Here is a 17,500-nt window from a genome sequence, read left to right as displayed (position 1 = left end):
GGAGGCTAAATCAGCCTTCTTTTCAAAAATTATATTGCAGCACTCAAACTCACCAAAAACTTTGTTTCAATCTATTAATAGGTATTTGAACTCTCACACTGCGTCATTACCATCATCTACAGAATGTTGTGAAAAGTTTTTGAATATTTTTTCAGAAAAAGTTAATACAATCAGAGCTAGCTTTAGTGCTTTGAAGGGCTTGACAGGAGGTACTCTTAAAAGTGTTAATAATTTTGATCAATTTGATATGGTTACTACTGAGGATATTAAACTGATCGTTGACAAATTGAAACGACCCGCTGCAAGTTGGGATGTTTTGCCTTCTGACTTGTTGTCCGAGACGTTTGATCATACTGGGTCTTGTATTACTGCTATTGTCAATTGCAGTCTTTATACAGGCATTTTTCCTCATAGTTTTAAGCAGGCGGTTATTCAGCCCCTTCTTAAAAAGCCTAACCTTGATCCTTCGGATTTCAATAATTATCGGCCCATTTCTAAGCTGCCTTGTATTTCCAAAGTATTGGAAAAGGTAGTTTTAGCACAGTTAAGTTCGTATCTGGCCAATCATGAGTTGCTAGACGCTTTTCAGTCTGGTTTCAGAGTAGGACACAGTACTGAATCTGCTTTACTGCGAGTTTCAAATGACATGCTACTCATTGCAGACTCAGGGACTAGAGGAGCTTTAATTATGTTAGATCTGAGTGCAGCTTTTGATTTAATCGATCACACTATTCTTATTGATCGGTTGGAACATGTAGTGGGGCTGAGAGGGACGGTTTTAAATTGGTTCTCCTCATATCTAAAGGGACGCTCATGTTCTGTTAGGGTTGGGGATTTTTCCTCCAAGTCAATTATTTTGGAGTGTGGAGTTCCACAAGGTTCAATTTTGGGCCCTATTCTTTTTTCTTTGTTTCTTTTGCCCTTGGGCATCATTTTTAAGAAACATGGTATCTCATACCATTTATATGCAGATGACATTCAGGTATATTTACCGATCAGTGCTGGTGTCCCTAGCACTAATCAATCCTTGGTACTATGTTTACAGGAGGTGATTGCCTGGTTAGAGCAAAACGGCCTGAAGTTAAATGCCAGCAAATCGGAAGTTTTGGTTTTCGGGACAAATAATGACGACAGGGACTTAGGGGGCCTTCTTGGCTCTTGGGAAACATATGTTAAACCCAAAATAAGAAATTTAGGGGTAATTTTTGATTGTGCTCTTATGTTCGATCATCAGGTCAAAAATGTGGTAAAAAATTGCTTCTACCAATTAAGGACTATTGCGAAAATGAAGTCTTTTCTGTCTGTTCCTGACTTAGAAAAAGTTATTCATGCATTCATTACGTCTCGTTTGGATTATTGTAATGCTCTTTATGTTGGTATCAGTCAATCTCTTACTTCGAAGTTGCAGATGGTACAAAATGCTGCTGCAAGGCTCCTTACTGGTGTCAGGAAAAGGGAGCACATTACTCCAGTTCTTGAAAGACTGCATTGGCTCCCTGTGAAACAGCGTATACAGTATAAGGTTTTGTTGTACGTTTATAAAGCTGTGCATGATTTGGCCCCGAAATATATTAAGGACTTGGTGCGTATGAACTCTTGCAGAGCACAAAGGTACTCCAATTGTCTTCAATTGTTTGTACCGAGAACTCGCTTAAAAACAAAAGGGGATCGAGCTTTTTCAGTTATTGGTCCTAGACTGTGGAATGCACTTCCTCCTGATGTAAGGTCTGCATCCTCAGTTGTGGTTTTTAAATCTCGTCTTAAAACGTATCTTTATTCTGTGGCTTTTAATTCTTGACTTTGTCATTGTATGTCATGTATTTTATGTATTTTTATTATTTTATTTTATTTTTACAATCTCTTGGATGTTCAGTCCTTTGGCCTACAACGTAGCATAAAGGGCTATATAAATAAATAAGACTTGACTTGAGACTTTACCTGCACACTTTACTGTTTACCTGCACACTTTACTGTTTACCTTCACACTTTACTGTTTACCTTCACACTTTACTGTTTACCTTCACACTTCACTGTTTACCTGCACACTTTACTGTTTACCTGCACACTTTACTGTTTACCTTCACACTTTACTGTTTACCTTCACACTTTACTGTTTACCTTCACACTTTACTGTTTACCTGCACACTTTACTGTTTACCTGCACACTTTACTGTTTACCTTCACACTTTACTGTTTACCTGCACACTTTACTGTTTACCTTCACACTTTACTGTTTACCTTCACACTTTACTGTTTACCTGCACACTTTACTGTTTACCTTCACACTTTACTGTTTACCTTCACACTTCACTGTTTACCTGCACACTTTACTGTTTACCTGCACACTTTACTGTTTACCTTCACACTTTACTGTTTACCTTCACACTTTACTGTTTACCTTCACACTTTACTGTTTACCTGCACACTTTACTGTTTACCTGCACACTTTACTGTTTACCTTCACACTTTACTGTTTACCTTCACACTTCACTGTTTACCTGCACACTTTACTGTTTACCTTCACACTTTACTGTTTACCTTCACACTTTACTGTTTACCTTCACACTTTACTGTTTACCTGCACACTTTACTGTTTACCTTCACACTTTACTGTTTACCTTCACACTTTACTGTTTACCTGCACACTTTACTGTTTACCTTCACACTTTACTGTTTACCTGCACACTTTACTGTTTACCTGCACACTTTACTGTTTACCTTCACACTTTACTGTTTACCTGCACACTTTACTGTTTACCTTCACACTTCACTGTTTACCTGCACACTTTACTGTTTACCTGCACACTTTACTGTTTACCTGCAAAAGATATTGTTAAATATATCATTTTTAGAAGGTTGTGGTTTAAAAATAAACATTCTGACATTATGGGTTGTGGTTTAAAAATAAACAATAAACAAACACTCTCTGGATGTTAAAGTGTAAGTTGCAGGTTAACCACCACAACCAATTAATGTGTAAATTAAGTGCTCAATATGTATATATGTAAACATTTCTGTCTTAAAATGCGTTAAAATAACATTTATTGGGGTTTCTTCAAGGTAGCGCGTTTTTACAGCAACTGGGTGATGACGTCATAGAAGGAAGTTGCATCCATACTCTGCTAGACTCCTACTGTTTGTGGCTTGATTATGGAGAACGACTGGGAGACGGAGGAGGTGGGAAACTAGTGTTGTCAAAGTACTGGTACTTCGGTAGGCTACTGAAAATGTGACGGTACCAGCATTTCTGTAGTACCGGGTATATTCGGTACCCAGTAATAGGCAGCTGCGTTTAGTCGCTTGCATGTTTATCTAAGCACGGGGCTCCAGACTAACTTTTATTACTATGACCACTGCAGCCGATATCAGGAGTGTCTGTGTATATTAAACTGCAGAAATACTATTTAAATATTAACATTGCATGTTCTGTTTGTCTCTGTGTGAATGAATGGCGCAGACGCGCGGTGTCATTTACCTCACAAACACACACACACACACACTGAAGCACGAGTGATGCGCGCGCTGTTTTCAGTCTAGCTGCTGCCAGTCACGATATGATGACATGATGAAATTCATCTCCAGAGCCACTCTGAGTCATTTTACCGTTTCATTTGAGAAAAACGATCGTCATATCATAGTTACACACACAGAAACTCAAAGGTCTTCACGGCAACCCGTCAAAATAAAAGTTCGGTTTAACTTTGCGTGCATGCTGCCTGAACCCGTTTGTTTTGCGAATAGCTTACTCTCATTTCCACAATATTATCATACTACTCCTATTTCAGGCAGGATCACGGTCCTCTTGAAGCCAGCACACACGATTATGTTTACAATTGAGTTATTTCAATATAACTGCTAGCCTACTTGCCATTAGACTACAGTGACTCTAGGCTTGGAGTTCCTGTTATGACGTCACGCACAGCCTAGTGGAAGGGAGAGGGAGTGCTAAAAACCACTAAAAAGTACCAACTTTTCATATTATATTCAGCATTTTGGTATGAAAAACATACAAAACATTGGTGGGAGGTTCTTATCTTTTTGTTTATTGCATTTTCTTCGTGAAAAATTTTACCTGCAACTTACACTTTAAGTGAATCTGTAAGTCATGCTGTTTACTTCTTAATATATTATTTAATTCTGGTGCGCTTAACAATATCGCTACTGTTTAATAGTAGCCTATGCTAAGTCTCTTTCACGGCCATCATTTGTAGTAAATGCTAATATATTACTGTGTCATGCGCGCTGAAGTTAGCCTGTAACTATGTGATGTTTAATATGTTAAAGGCACACTATGCAGCTTTCCGTTTTTGTCAAACAGCGACCCCTAGAGTCGCTGTGGAGTACTTGTATTTAACGTTACTGTCGTAAATACCACTCGCGCAGAGCCGTCTCGGCACTCACGGCCTGATCCCTTCCGCCCTCTATACCGGTACCTGTTCAGTAGGATGGAAGTTGTAATGAGTGGAAATAAGGTGTGGCCCCTTTAAGAGCTGCGCGCGCCCTGGTGAACTGTCGGCAGTCTGTATTGTATGTGCACCTCGAACACCCCATGTATGCGGGTTATTTCAGTTTGATGCTCATTCTTATCCTACTTTTGTTTATCAAGTAAAGCTGTGGACGGTAGAACGGGTGACAGACAGTTACACGAGTTCGATTGGGGAATAAAGTGCAAGTTGTGAGATGCCAATCGCCTCTGTGAGTCTGGCTGGCCTCTGTAATAACTTCATCTGTGAGCTATCCCTATTTCTCCTCCTGACAGAACGCGTTACAAAGCGTCGGACATCGAACAGGCACAGATAACCTCTGAAGATGTCTACTAGTCCATCAACAAGAACGATATTTACTTGAGTCTGACTCCTTGCTCGGTCAGTCTGCCGTTTCCTCTTTCTTTCGTCCTCCGACAAAGCTTTCCTAGCTTTGTGTGCAGTGCCGTAAAGCAATTCGTTACATCGCGAGACCTGATATCACGCGATACTTCCTGACGCTGAGGCGGCCCAAAGTTCCAAGTAGGGCTGGGACGGTATAGATTTTTTCTTACCGCGGTTGAAAAGCAAGAAATTCCCGCGGTATTGCGATAAACCGCTTTAAACCTCAACCCCCCTCCCCACCCTCCCCCAGTTTTTTTTTTCTGCGACGTTGCGGCTGGAACAACAAACAAAGTGTGTCAATGATAATCTCAGGTAGTGTTTATGTGCTTTATTTAATGTTAAAAGCATGCAATGTGACTTTGAATATCGTTTAGTGCTCCAGCTTTGTAGCTGTAAAAGCAACAATGGATAATTCACCTCAGATCTTGAAATTAAACAAATGGAAACAAGAACGTTCAAACTGTGAACAAGTGTAGCCTATTCTTTGACAAATATTGTTTTAGTAACTCATAGCCTATGTATTTTTAATAATGTTTAAATGGTGTAATATTTGTGAATTTGATTATGTAGCCTAGGCTACTTATCCATTTTCTTGCAAGTGCCGTCAAGATTACTCTCTGGTGCTGTGAGTGTCCACTTGCCGCGACTCCGCGAGGGTTGACAAATGCGGTCTTCACGTGAGAGAATTGTGTTAAATAAGCACGTGCAATTAAAAGCTGAGGTCCTGCTTTTACTTTTTTTATTTATTTACGGTGCGGCTTGGATGCGGCGTCCGTCGAAAATAGACTAGGCGCCTATCTTTAGCGAAGCGGCGCGGAGAGACGCTTCTGAAACGCGCCTTGTCGTGGCTGTTGTAAACACAAGCATTGACTAGAGTGGGCGCGATCAGCTCCAGTAGCCGCGTCGCAGCCGTAACACGCCACAGAGTGTAAATAAGGGGTTATAGGGTCAGGGTATAGTCAATAGCCTACGAATGGAATGTTATTATGTGTCATGAAACAACTTGCGAACTTGCGAAAGGTCGAATTTACTCCATCTTTTGATGATAAGTTTTGTTTAGAAAACCTTGAATCCATGTAAGACACAATGTTATTAGACACAATCCATGTCATTAGAATCAATGAATCCATGTTATTAGACACAACGTGAACACATGTGAAGGCCAGTGTTCATTTATTTATTTAATTATTTTTATTTTTTTGCGGTGATGATGGTGACGAGCTCAGACCGCGGTAGGCGTCACGTGACCGCGGTATTGCGGTAATGCGGTAACCGTCCCAGCCCTAGTTGCAAGTGTGGTTTTTCCACTCACAGGCACTTGGGGGATGCGAGACCACCATTCAACTCGAAAAAAGTCATATAACTATTCCAATGACTCCGAAGCTGTTCGGTTAAGGTAAAAAAGTTACTTAGTTGACCTTTAAATAGTTGCCCTGCCTATTCAACAAGATAGCTCTAGGCTAAGCAGGCTTAAACAAGGTTAACTATCCTCTTACTGATCGTGACGGCAAATCCCCATCAGCTGTTACTTTAGGCCGGTGTGGCGTGTCCATTTTTATTTCGGCTCCCATGTTACAGAGAGAGGATACGCAAGGCAATGCGTCATGCACGTAATGCTCAGTCAGTCGAAGCCCGAGAAGCTCGGCTGCCAAGTGACGCTGCACGTCAGGAAAGGCGCCGTGAAGCTGTGGAAGAAGATGAACACCGTGCTCAGCTGGCAAGCGACGCTGCTCACCATGCTAACATGAGAGATAAGGAAACACCTGAGATAAGAGCGGATCGCCAGATGCATGACTGTCAACGACACAACCTTCTGAGAGAGGAGGAGACCCCTCAGCAGCAAGAGGAACGACGAGCAAGGGATACCACGTGCTGTCTGGAAAAGGCACGAAAAGACAATCGCAACCTTGCTCGATGTGACGATACAGACTTCTTCCAAGAGGAACTTCATGGTGATTATAGGCACATGCTGAGCAAGACCTCACTGTTTGAATATCCTACATGCTCACATTGTGGTGCCTATGTATGGAAAGAGGAGAGAAAAGGATTCTGCTGCAACTCCAGTAAGATTAACCTGACATATAACGCCACAAATCCCAAGCCTGGCTCAATCCCACCACAGCCTCCAGATGCTATTAAGGACCTTTTCCTTGATCAAAGTTTTGTGAAGCAAGCAAAACAATACAACAATGCGCTGGCAATGGCAAGTATTGGTATTAAAGAGGTAGCTATGCCTGGCTTCAACCCAGGTGTGCGTAAGGCAAAGTTTATCATTACATTGCCGGCCCCCTTCCTGAACATGGTCGCACACCACTCTATGCTCAGATCTATTTCAACGATCCTGCTCATGAGCTGGAAAACCGTCGAGCCCATGCCTCAAACAGTGATCTGAATGAAGATTTTACTGAGGACGCAAGAGGCCATTCACATGTGCAATCCATATGTGCAACAGTTTAAGTCAACCATTGAATATGTGACCCAAAATGCCAATGCCAATGAACTGAAAATCGTCCTAACAGCTCGCACACGACGTCATGACCTTCATCGTGGCACTGTGAATCTTCCATCACTGAATAGTGACGTGGCTGTCATTGCTCCAGGAGTAACAACTACACAGCAGTTTGGGAAACTGGCTGTCACTCTTCATCTCAGAGGAGGAAGGCTTCAGACAATCGACGCCATGCATCCAGCATATGACCCATTGTCATATGTGCTTCTTCTGCCTCAGGGGTCCCAAGGATACCACACTGAGCTGGCAGGTATCACACCAACATGCTTCTACCGTTACCATCTTCAAGTGCGTGACATTGCTCAACACTTCAATTTACTGCTTCGTGGTGGGAGACTGACACAGTCACACCGTCTCAACTGGATCCGCCACAACCAGAAGTCTATCAAGGCTGAAAAGAATAAAATCATTGTTGATGCCCTGAATAGTCACTCTGAGATCATTCCTGGATGCCTAACCATCCTGCCACCCACAATTTATGGATCACCCCGATGATACACCAAGGAGTTCCAAGATGCCATGGCCTTGGTACGAATCAAAGGAAAACCTGACTTCTTCCTCACCTTCACTTGCAACCCGAACTGGCCTGAAATCACAGGATCACTTTTTGAGGGTTAACAGACCAAAGACTATCCCAAACAATTGAGACAGAACACAAGCTTTTCAGACAACTCCTACCCACTGTACCGAAGACGAACAGAATGAACAGGTCATCATGTTCAATGATGAAGGCGCTGCCCAGAACCTGTTGGACTCAGGGCCGCCTGCCACCACCTCTTTTGAAGCAATGCCTCTTCATCCACACATGCGACACATTGTGTACCCAGATGTGTTTCAACTCAACTCAGATGTGTATGCTTCACATACACACGGAAGAAATTTCAATTGCGTAAAAAAAGACAGTTCTCACAATGACCGCATGGCTGACACCGTTGGACGAACTCCAATGATTGCCTTCAACCCTCACACTGCTGAACTATTCTATCTCCGCATCCTTTTGTACCACGTGCCAGGGCCAACATGCTTCAAAGACCTCCGACGAGTTGGAGATGTGGCCATGGACACCTATCTTGCAGCTTGCATTGCGCATGGCATTGTTGACAATGACCAAGAAGTAGATTCTGTTATGGAGGAGGCTGCAAATGTGCCATTTGGCTCAGCACTGCGTGAGGTATTCGCCAGCATGCTAATGTTTGTTCTTAGAGGGGAACACTTGCAGTTCTGGGAAAGGCACTAGCATGTGCTGTGTGAAGATTTCATGCACAGGGCCAATGTGAATGAGCCAGATGAATTTATTGTGACTCAAGTGCTACTTGACCTTAAGGACCATGTTGAAAGACATGGTTTTACTTTAAATGGGAACTTTGGCCTCCCTGAGCCTGATCCACTTCACGTCCGGAGTCAAATTCCCTGCATCATCCAGCATGAGACTGAGCACAACATAGAGGAACTTCAAACTATCATTACTGACACAGAAAACAGCCTCAATGACGAACAGCAAAAAGTTGTCGAAACAGTGATGGAAAGTGTGGAACAGGGACTTATGTTATCCCTATAAAAATGATATCCCTTGATGCAAGTGGTGGAACTGGGAAAACATTCATATTGTGCCACATCCTGAACAAAGTGCGTGCACAGGGCAAAATAGCTCTTGCAACCGCTGCAAGTGGCATTGCAGCTACCCTACTGCCCAAAGGCACAACCTTTCACAGTAGGACAACATGTCCTCTCATTCTCACAGACGAGTCCACTTGCAGTATGAGTGAACATGACAGCACTGCAACACTCATTAGAATGACGCATCTCATGGTTGTGGATGAAGTGTCAATGATGGATCGCCGTGCATTAGAAGCAGCAGATCGTACATTCCAGTGGCTCAGAGGTTCAGACAAGCCATTTGGTGGCATCACAATGGTTTTCAGCGGGAGGCAAATCCTTACTGTTGTCCCACATAGTAGCCAAACCCAGATCATAGGGAGGTGTTTCAAGAGCTCACACCTATGGAAAAATTTTGAGATTCTTCGTCTAACAGAAAACATGAGGATCACTCAAGCTGCTGGAGATCAACAAACAGAAGCAGATTTTGCCAAATTCCTTTTGAACCTTGGTGAGGGGAAACTCCTGTGGTTCCAGAAGAGCGTGAATTTGCAATTGAGCTCAATATATCACTATCAATTTCTGGCGAGAAACTCGAGGACATTGTCAATTGGGTATATGATGACATGACAGTCAATATTTCCAATCCAAAGTGGCTATGTGAACGTGTCATACCATGCCCAACCAACTCTGAAGTTGACAAAGTGAATGAATATATGACAAATAATTTTCCTGGAGAAGAGCATGTTTGCAACAGTGTGGACTCTGAGACAACAGTGTGGACCGGTGAGACCCTGCTTTGCCATGACAGTGAATAAGTCACAAGGCCAGTCTTTGCAACGTGTTGGTGTCTTCTGCACAAGAGACTTCTTCAGTCATGGTCAATTCTATGTTGCAGCCAGCAGAGTTGGCAAATCAAGCACACTTCGTATTCAAGATGATGAAACATGTTGTCTATAAAGAGGTGCTGACACAATAACAACATGCAATCTTCAAGAACAGTCAGTCAGCACTAACAAAACACACATATCCACTCTGAATATATCCTCCAATGCATCATTATGTCAGGATCAGTATTTGCTTTCGACCATGCACAAATAAAATGTCACTGAACTTTTGCTGTGTAATTGTAACAATGAGCACTCAAACACACCAAACCAACAATTACTAAAAACACAGACAAAAACTGATTTTGCACGGCCACTTTGCACTTGTTAATTTAACAGTAAATCTGCATCCTAACTCGAGCTAATACTACTGTCAACTCACTGTCAAATATGCGTTTCGAGACAAAACATGTAATATTAATATTGCAGCCTGCACTGCAAACTGTGCTGAAGATACGTGAGATCAAAGTCAGGCAACACAAACCTGTTTCAAGACTTGAAACAATATCCCCCATTAGCACATGCAGACACTAAGACGTACATTTTACTATTAACCCTCTGGGGACCACAAACGCGCCCGCGCGTTTTGCTCGTTTTTTTTTTTTAGCAATGAAAATAAACACTAAATGCTCTGTTAATTTTGATCTTTCATTTTCGTGTAATACATCAATCGATCCTGTTCAGTTTTTTTTTTTTTTTCTGTATACTCACAATAAAAATAAAGTGTTTTGCTTTTTGACAAATAAAGAAAAATTAACATAATGCGATTTCTGCCTTCTCTCTGTCAGTAAACTCCCATTTGAAACGCGTTCGAAAATTATCTATAACTCCGCGAAAATTCAGTCAAACAGGCAAACAAATATTCTCAGCTTCTGTAATCTGTATAAAAAGAGAGCGACTCCTGTCGAGCTCATTACGAGCTAATTCACAGTAATGTGACCACTCCCCGGAGAGCGCGTGCTATTCAAACGCAAATTCTGAGAACTATTTCAGAGCTGTGAAACGCCCACATCAGCTGTAAACAAAGCGCGTCGCGACTCCTCGCGAGTGAGACATTATAGCCTACCTTATGGAGAAAAGATTCCTCAGAACAGTGCTGATGAGGAGCAATATCTCCTGAAATGAGGAGCAGATTCCGCTGAGGAGTGAGGTAGGCTGTTTTCTTTTCTCACGTGTGGAATAACGTTATGGAATAACGTTAGTGTAGGCCTATGTAAACCGCAAAAAGATGAATCGCATTTCTATAATATGACTCGCCTTTCTGTGAGATGAATGAAGGGGACATATTTGTAAAGACTGTTCAGCCTAAATATGAATCGCGCGTCTGTGTGTGAAAGAATAAACTGCTTTGCTATAGCCTACTGAGATGAGTAAAAATCGACTGGAATATGTTGAAATAAAATGTATTTGTATAAGCAACGTATTAAACTGCAAAAAAAATACTATTTTTGTCAAAAATAAATTCATAGACTAAGATGTTAGATGTTCCAATGTTGGCTATATTCAAACTAATGAATACATATGATAAAATGTAGGCCTATAATCTTTTTTTTTTTTTTACAAAGAAAGAGTACACTTAAAATATTGTTGAAATTGTAATTATTGTTATAATTGTAACATTTTTAATAAAATAGCAAAACATATTTACAAGAGAGATGTAAGCGAAATCTTAAATGGTCAATATAAGTCTTCTTCTAAATATATCTTGGTAACACTTTACAATAAGGTTCATTAGTTAGCATTAATTAACTACCTTAGTTAACATGAACTAAGAATGAACAATACTTCTTCAGCATTTATTAATCTTAGTTAATATTAATTTCAACATTTACTATACATTATTAAAATCAAAGGTTGTATTTGTTAACATTAGTTAATGCACTGTGAACTAACATGAACAAACAATGAACAGTTGTATTTTTATTAACTGACATTAACAAAGATTAATAAATACTGTAACAAATGTATTGCTCATTGTTAGTTCATGTTAGTTGATACATTAACTAATGTTAACTAATGAACCTTATTGTAAAGTGTTACCTATATCTTTTGTCCTTGCATTGTGGCTCAGTCAGTGTCACACCTGAGTGAATGGCTCATTATGCAGAGTGGGTGGGACATTCATAATCTAAGGTGTAAACTACTCCTCCCCCTCGCATATTGGCTTTCCAAGCAAAACCTGTTTTACACCATTTAAATCAATGTATTTTTTTTTTGTGAATGATAAAGCAAGACTATTTTTACATCATTTTGAAGCTAGAACTTAAAGGGACAACATCCATTAGTCAAAAGTCTTGTGGACACATATTTAATATGTGTTTTGTGGTCTTAATTCAGCAACTTTCATTTTAATTTTTTCCAATAACCACGCATAAACATTATTCTCTTAAAAATACAAACATCTACATACACGTTGCTCGCATATTATGGTAGCCCTGTTTGTGCTATATAGAGTGAATTTACATCTTTGCCATTAACATGTTTATAAATAACTGAAAAAAGCACAAATGTCAAGGCATGTCAGAACATCTCAAGGACCCCAAAAACAGCTTGGTCCCCAGAGGGTTAAGATATTTAATATAGATATCTCTCCTGTAGCTCAAACAGTAGAGCGTTGGCGCTTGCAACGCTGAGGTCATGGGTTCGATTCCCAGGGAAAGCAAGAACTGAGAATGTAAAATGTGTATCTTGAAATGCAATGCAAGTTGCTTTGGATTAAAGCGTCTGCCAAATGCATAAATGTAAAATTATTTTGTTAAGGAAAAATGACAAATGTTTGAATGTTCTACCTCAGACTTGTGAAGTGTTCTCCTGTTTGGCAAGAGTTTGGTAAAAATCTGCCTTTAAACTTGAAAGAAATAAAGATTTGACATTTATCGTGATAATTATCGATATCGACTGATATAAAATAATTATTGTGATAATTGTTTTGGCCATATCGCCCAGCCCTACGATTAATCGACTGTTGATTTAAACGACGATGGATCATCATGGGAATGTGAGTAAATTCATCATGTCATCATGGACCAGCCTCAACTTCACTGTCTCCACAGACTCTGTTATTCCCAGACTTCATCTCCCAGAACGCCCTGCTCATCATAACCAGTTTCAGCTGCGTCACTCATTACTCTTCTTATATGCGTTTGAGCCGAGTGGATACAGTAAACGGTGTGTGTGGAGCGGTTCAACATAAACATCATAGTGAACACTTCTAGTTAGGGGTGTAACGATACATCGCTATATTGAGATATCGCAAGATGGAAATGAGACGATATGTATTGTTGATGTAAATGAGGATTCACAATATAGCGTTAGTTTTATCCAAGGATAAGCTTACTGTATTTATAAGGTATAATTCATCCAAAAATGTAAATTCTGTCATCATGTACTCACCCTCATGTCGTTTCAAATCTATAGGATTTTCGTTCAACTTCCAAACACAAATGAAGATATTTTTTGTAAAGCTGAGAGATTTCTGTCCCTCCATCTAAACCCTCCTCTAAAACTTACAAGATCCAAAAAGCTCATAAAAGCATGGTAACAATAATCAACCGAGTGTCTAACCCGAGTGTTCTGAGGAGACACGGTGGCTTTATGAGCAGATTCACTGCGGTTAGCACGGACGTTCAGACGCCTGTGTGACGCGGGGAACTACATCAGAGCAATGCAGAACTCACATTTCCTGGATGAATAACTATAGTAACTATAACTATAATATCTACAGTTTGGGAACAGTTCTTCTGACATGCTTTCTTTTGATCAGAACTGTGATTGACTGCATTGATCATCTGAACGGCTCTCCTCAAAGTGAAAACATCATTTAAATCACCGCAGATAGTTTTAGTAGTTTGATGATTCAGAGTGTGTTCGATGGTTTATCCTCATACATACAGTGCATTAACAGCGGGAGTGTCTGTGCGTGTGCGGCTTGTCTGATCAACGAATGCCTGCACTGAAAGAGTGAGTTCTGCGTGAGGAAGAAATGAACGTTTACGGAGTTTCAGTGACATTCACTAAAGCAATGAGGCCCTTGACAGCGTGATGTACAGTGGATGTAGAGCAGCTGAGGGGCGTTGTTAGGCTCGACGCGGAGTAAAACCCCTCAGCTGCTCTAAATACACTGTAAATCACGCCATCAAGAGCCTAATTGCTTTTATAAAACGGTTACGCCAAGCGATGTAGTTCCAGAGAGGTTGCTAAAGCAACACAGCATCACACATCACTCGCACACACAGTAATAATAGAAAACTCTCTTCTTTATTTTGGCTTATAGCCTCTGTGCACAAGCGTAGTAACGAACTTCCGCTGACGCCAGAAGTCGGCATATCTGTTTCCGGTCTACTTGCGCGCCGCCCAAAATGTCTATTTCGTGCAGCGAAATTGAAGCTCAAATGGCTATTAGCGACTTGAAGCAGAGCAAAGTGGCACACAGCAGTGCTCCTTATACGTACCCATGTTAACAGGTTAGAGCTTTCACACTGCACGCGGTTGCAGTCCGTCGATCCGTTCCAGGTGCGGCAAGTATACAGTATACAGCAGTGCAGAGATCGTTTCCGCACCGAGTCTATTTCTGCTGTGCTGCAAACGCTGAATTAAAGTGACAGCGCATGTTTCGTGGTCAAAATGAACAGAGATTGACCTGAAAATGTAGTAATCTCACCATAAATGCATTTAATTATATAGGCCTACTATTATTTTTCACAGTCATCTTTTTACTTTTAGAGGACCGGGGTAAAGCAAGGTAAACTACAATTTACTTCAACAAGGCGACATAATGAACAACACTCGTCTCATTCGTGGAGGTGGAAAAACAAGTTCTTTGTGACATGCAAGATTTATTTTATTAAAATTTAAATGGAAAAGAAAAGGCATGAGAGTCGGCTGTTTTTGTCAATTTACAGTTAAATATTTGGCCACTTGCTTGAGCAACTTAATATAAGTAATGCATGGAATAATAGCCCTACGTTGTTTAAATTGTGCTTAAACGTGCATGCGTCCATTAATGAGTGTATGTGTACAAAGAGAATCGCAATGCTGACAAAACTTTTTTTAAATAAAAGTTGCAGCGTAACTTCTGTATTTTAAATAAAAATAGTAAGTGTTTGTGGTACTGCCGTGAATCAGTTAGTCACTGCAAACGCATCATATGTGAGGCACTATAGCGCGTGCTGCTCCTGCACCGCACACACACACACACTGCACACTGCATTTTATCTAGGAAAATGATATTGTGATAATTATTGTTTTATCGCCCAGCCCTCCTGAGAACTGCTGTCAGAACTACTCGACAACCTGACAAGCCCTGATTAGCTCATGTGTGTCTTTGTTCTGGTGTATTTATTTGTGCTATTGCTTGTAGTTTGTAGACACGGGTCAACAACAACAAGATTTTATTTATTTAATCATTTTTTTGTGGTGGTGCCAGTGGAAATGATTAAAGGATTAGTTCACTTTTAAAAAAACTTTTGCTGATAGTTTACTCACCCCCTTGTCATCCAAGATGTCCAAGTCTTTCTTTCTTCAGTCGAAAAGAAATTAAGGTTTTTGATGAAAACATTCCAGGATTTTTCCGCATATTATGGACTTCAATGGGCCCCAAACGGTTCACGGTCCAAATGGCAGTTTCAGTGCAGCTTCAAAGGGCTTTAAACGATACCAGGCGATGAATAAGGGTCTTATCTAGCGAAACGATCGGCCATTTAAAAAATAAATAAAAAAGTTTACGTTTTATAAGCACAAATGCTCGCCTTGCTCTGTTCTGTGATGCGCGTTCGTGACGTCAAGTAATACGCAATTACGTTGAAAAGGTCACGCTTGAAATACGCAATTACGTTGAAAAGGTCACGCTTGAAATACGCAATTACGTTGAAAAGGTCACGCTTGACGTAGGCGGAAGTACCGAGTAAGTGTTTACAAATGTGCGGAAGGAGGACCATATACACATTTTCAAATGTCTTTGTGTCAGTTTATCGTTTAAAATGCCCATTTCGTGTGAGTATCCTGGGTGCTTTAATATTAAAAAGCCTAAAAGAACATTTCAAGCGTGACCTTTTCAACGTAATTGCGTATTACTTGACGTCACGAACGCGCATCACAGAACAGAGCAAGGCGAGCATTTGTGCTTAAACTTAAACTTTTTTATTTATTTTTTAAATGGCCGTTTCGCTAGATAAGACCCTTATTCATCGCCTGGTATCGTTTAAAGCCCTTTGAAGCTGCACTGAAACTGCCATTTGGACCGTGAACCGTTTGGGGCCCATTGAAGTCCATAATATGCGGAAAAATCCTGGAATGTTTTCATCAAAAACCTTAATTTCTTTTCGACTGAAGAAAGAAAGACTTGGACATCTTGGATGACAAGGGGGTGAGTAAACTATCAGCAAAAGTTTTTGAGATGAAAACTAATCCTTTAACTGAACCGAACTGAGAAGGAATGGAGACGTCAGTATGTACTGTGTGTTGAGATCTGACGGATCAGATGCTGAGTTTCAGAGGTCAGGTGACCAGAGTCTGATCTCATGAGTGTTTCTGCATGCGTGTGTGTGTGAGGGAGATGAAGAGAACAGAGAGCGGTGTCACCTGTAGAAGCGCAGGGCGATCTCGGGCTGGTCTGTGTAGAAGTGGTTGCTGCCGATACAGGCGATGGCCTCCACGTGTGTGTTGTCCTGCTTCAGGACCTCTCTATAGTACTCAGTGGCCGAGGTCACGTTATTCATTTCCTGGAGGACACAGTTAGACAGATCAAGCCAGAGCTCCTCCAGCGAAGGGAAGATGAAGACACAGTACCTCGTGTATGCGTGCGATCCCCGTGAGCAGCGTGACCTCGGCGGGGAAGTGATCCAAGCCCTGCTTAAACACGTTCAGGGCCGTGATGGGCTGATCCAGACGCTGGTACACCTGCACACACACACACACACACACACACTCTCACTGGTCTTACCGGGACACAGGCACCAGAGCAGTAGCACTGACCTCACCTTGGCCAGGTAGAGGTATGAGTCCACGAACTCCTGCTGAGCGAGCGCGGACCGGAACTGCTTCTCTGCCTCACGGTGCAAGCCCAGTCTACAAACACACACACACACACTTCACACTAAATCTCTTAATGCAGGTCACAATGATTCACACACTTCTGTAAAACAGGCTGCGTTTACACACAGAGAATCCGATCTTGTAAACACACACATCCGCACGGGATCCGATATTCCCGCATCCGATCTGAGCCGCTTCCACATGTGGTTTTAAATCAGATCCGTATCCGATATCTGGACATCCGGCCTCTAAACACGCATATCCGCTTCCCCTCGAGCTCAAGCCAGCACAGGGCGAGCAGGACACGTTTGTTCACACAGAGCTTTGTAGTGTTGCATTATGGGGCGTCTCTGTGTGCGCTCGCCTAACCCATCCTGAGGAGGAACTTTACATCTATCTGTGCGAACACAGGAACACTCCGGATCTGGTGAACCTCTGCCCGTGACTTCACTACTGACACCTACACTGTATCCCTCAGAGCTCTAGATCTGAGCTGGAGATAAACAGAACTTCCTCCTGGACTATATCTGTTCCTCGTGACGGCTGTTATCGTGTCCACGCTGGCAAATAATCATGAACACCTGACAGGAACTTTATACATAACTTTA

At 41.4% G+C, this 17,500-nt stretch overlaps 1 protein-coding gene across 3 annotated transcripts in view; it reads right to left on the bottom strand.

The window, feature by feature from the left end:
- LOC311077187 (tetratricopeptide repeat protein 8-like) overlaps positions 1-17,500 on the bottom strand; it is a 37,559-nt gene that overhangs the window by 7,657 nt on the left and 12,402 nt on the right. For all 3 annotated transcript variants that reach the window (XM_084139015.1, XM_084139016.1, XM_084139017.1), the window contains 3 exons: positions 16,838-16,925; positions 16,647-16,757; positions 16,440-16,579 (listed from right to left, as the gene is read on the bottom strand). In XM_084139015.1, the coding sequence (XP_083995141.1) occupies positions 16,440-16,579; positions 16,647-16,757; positions 16,838-16,925 (339 nt within the window). The remainder of the gene's footprint in view (positions 1-16,439; positions 16,580-16,646; positions 16,758-16,837; positions 16,926-17,500) is intronic.

This window comes from Abramis brama, assembly GCF_963993115.1.
Source record: "Abramis brama genome assembly, contig: SCAFFOLD_85, whole genome shotgun sequence".
NCBI classification, from domain to species: Eukaryota; Metazoa; Chordata; class Actinopteri; order Cypriniformes; family Leuciscidae; genus Abramis; species Abramis brama.
This window is presented reverse-complemented; position numbering and strand designations above follow the sequence as displayed.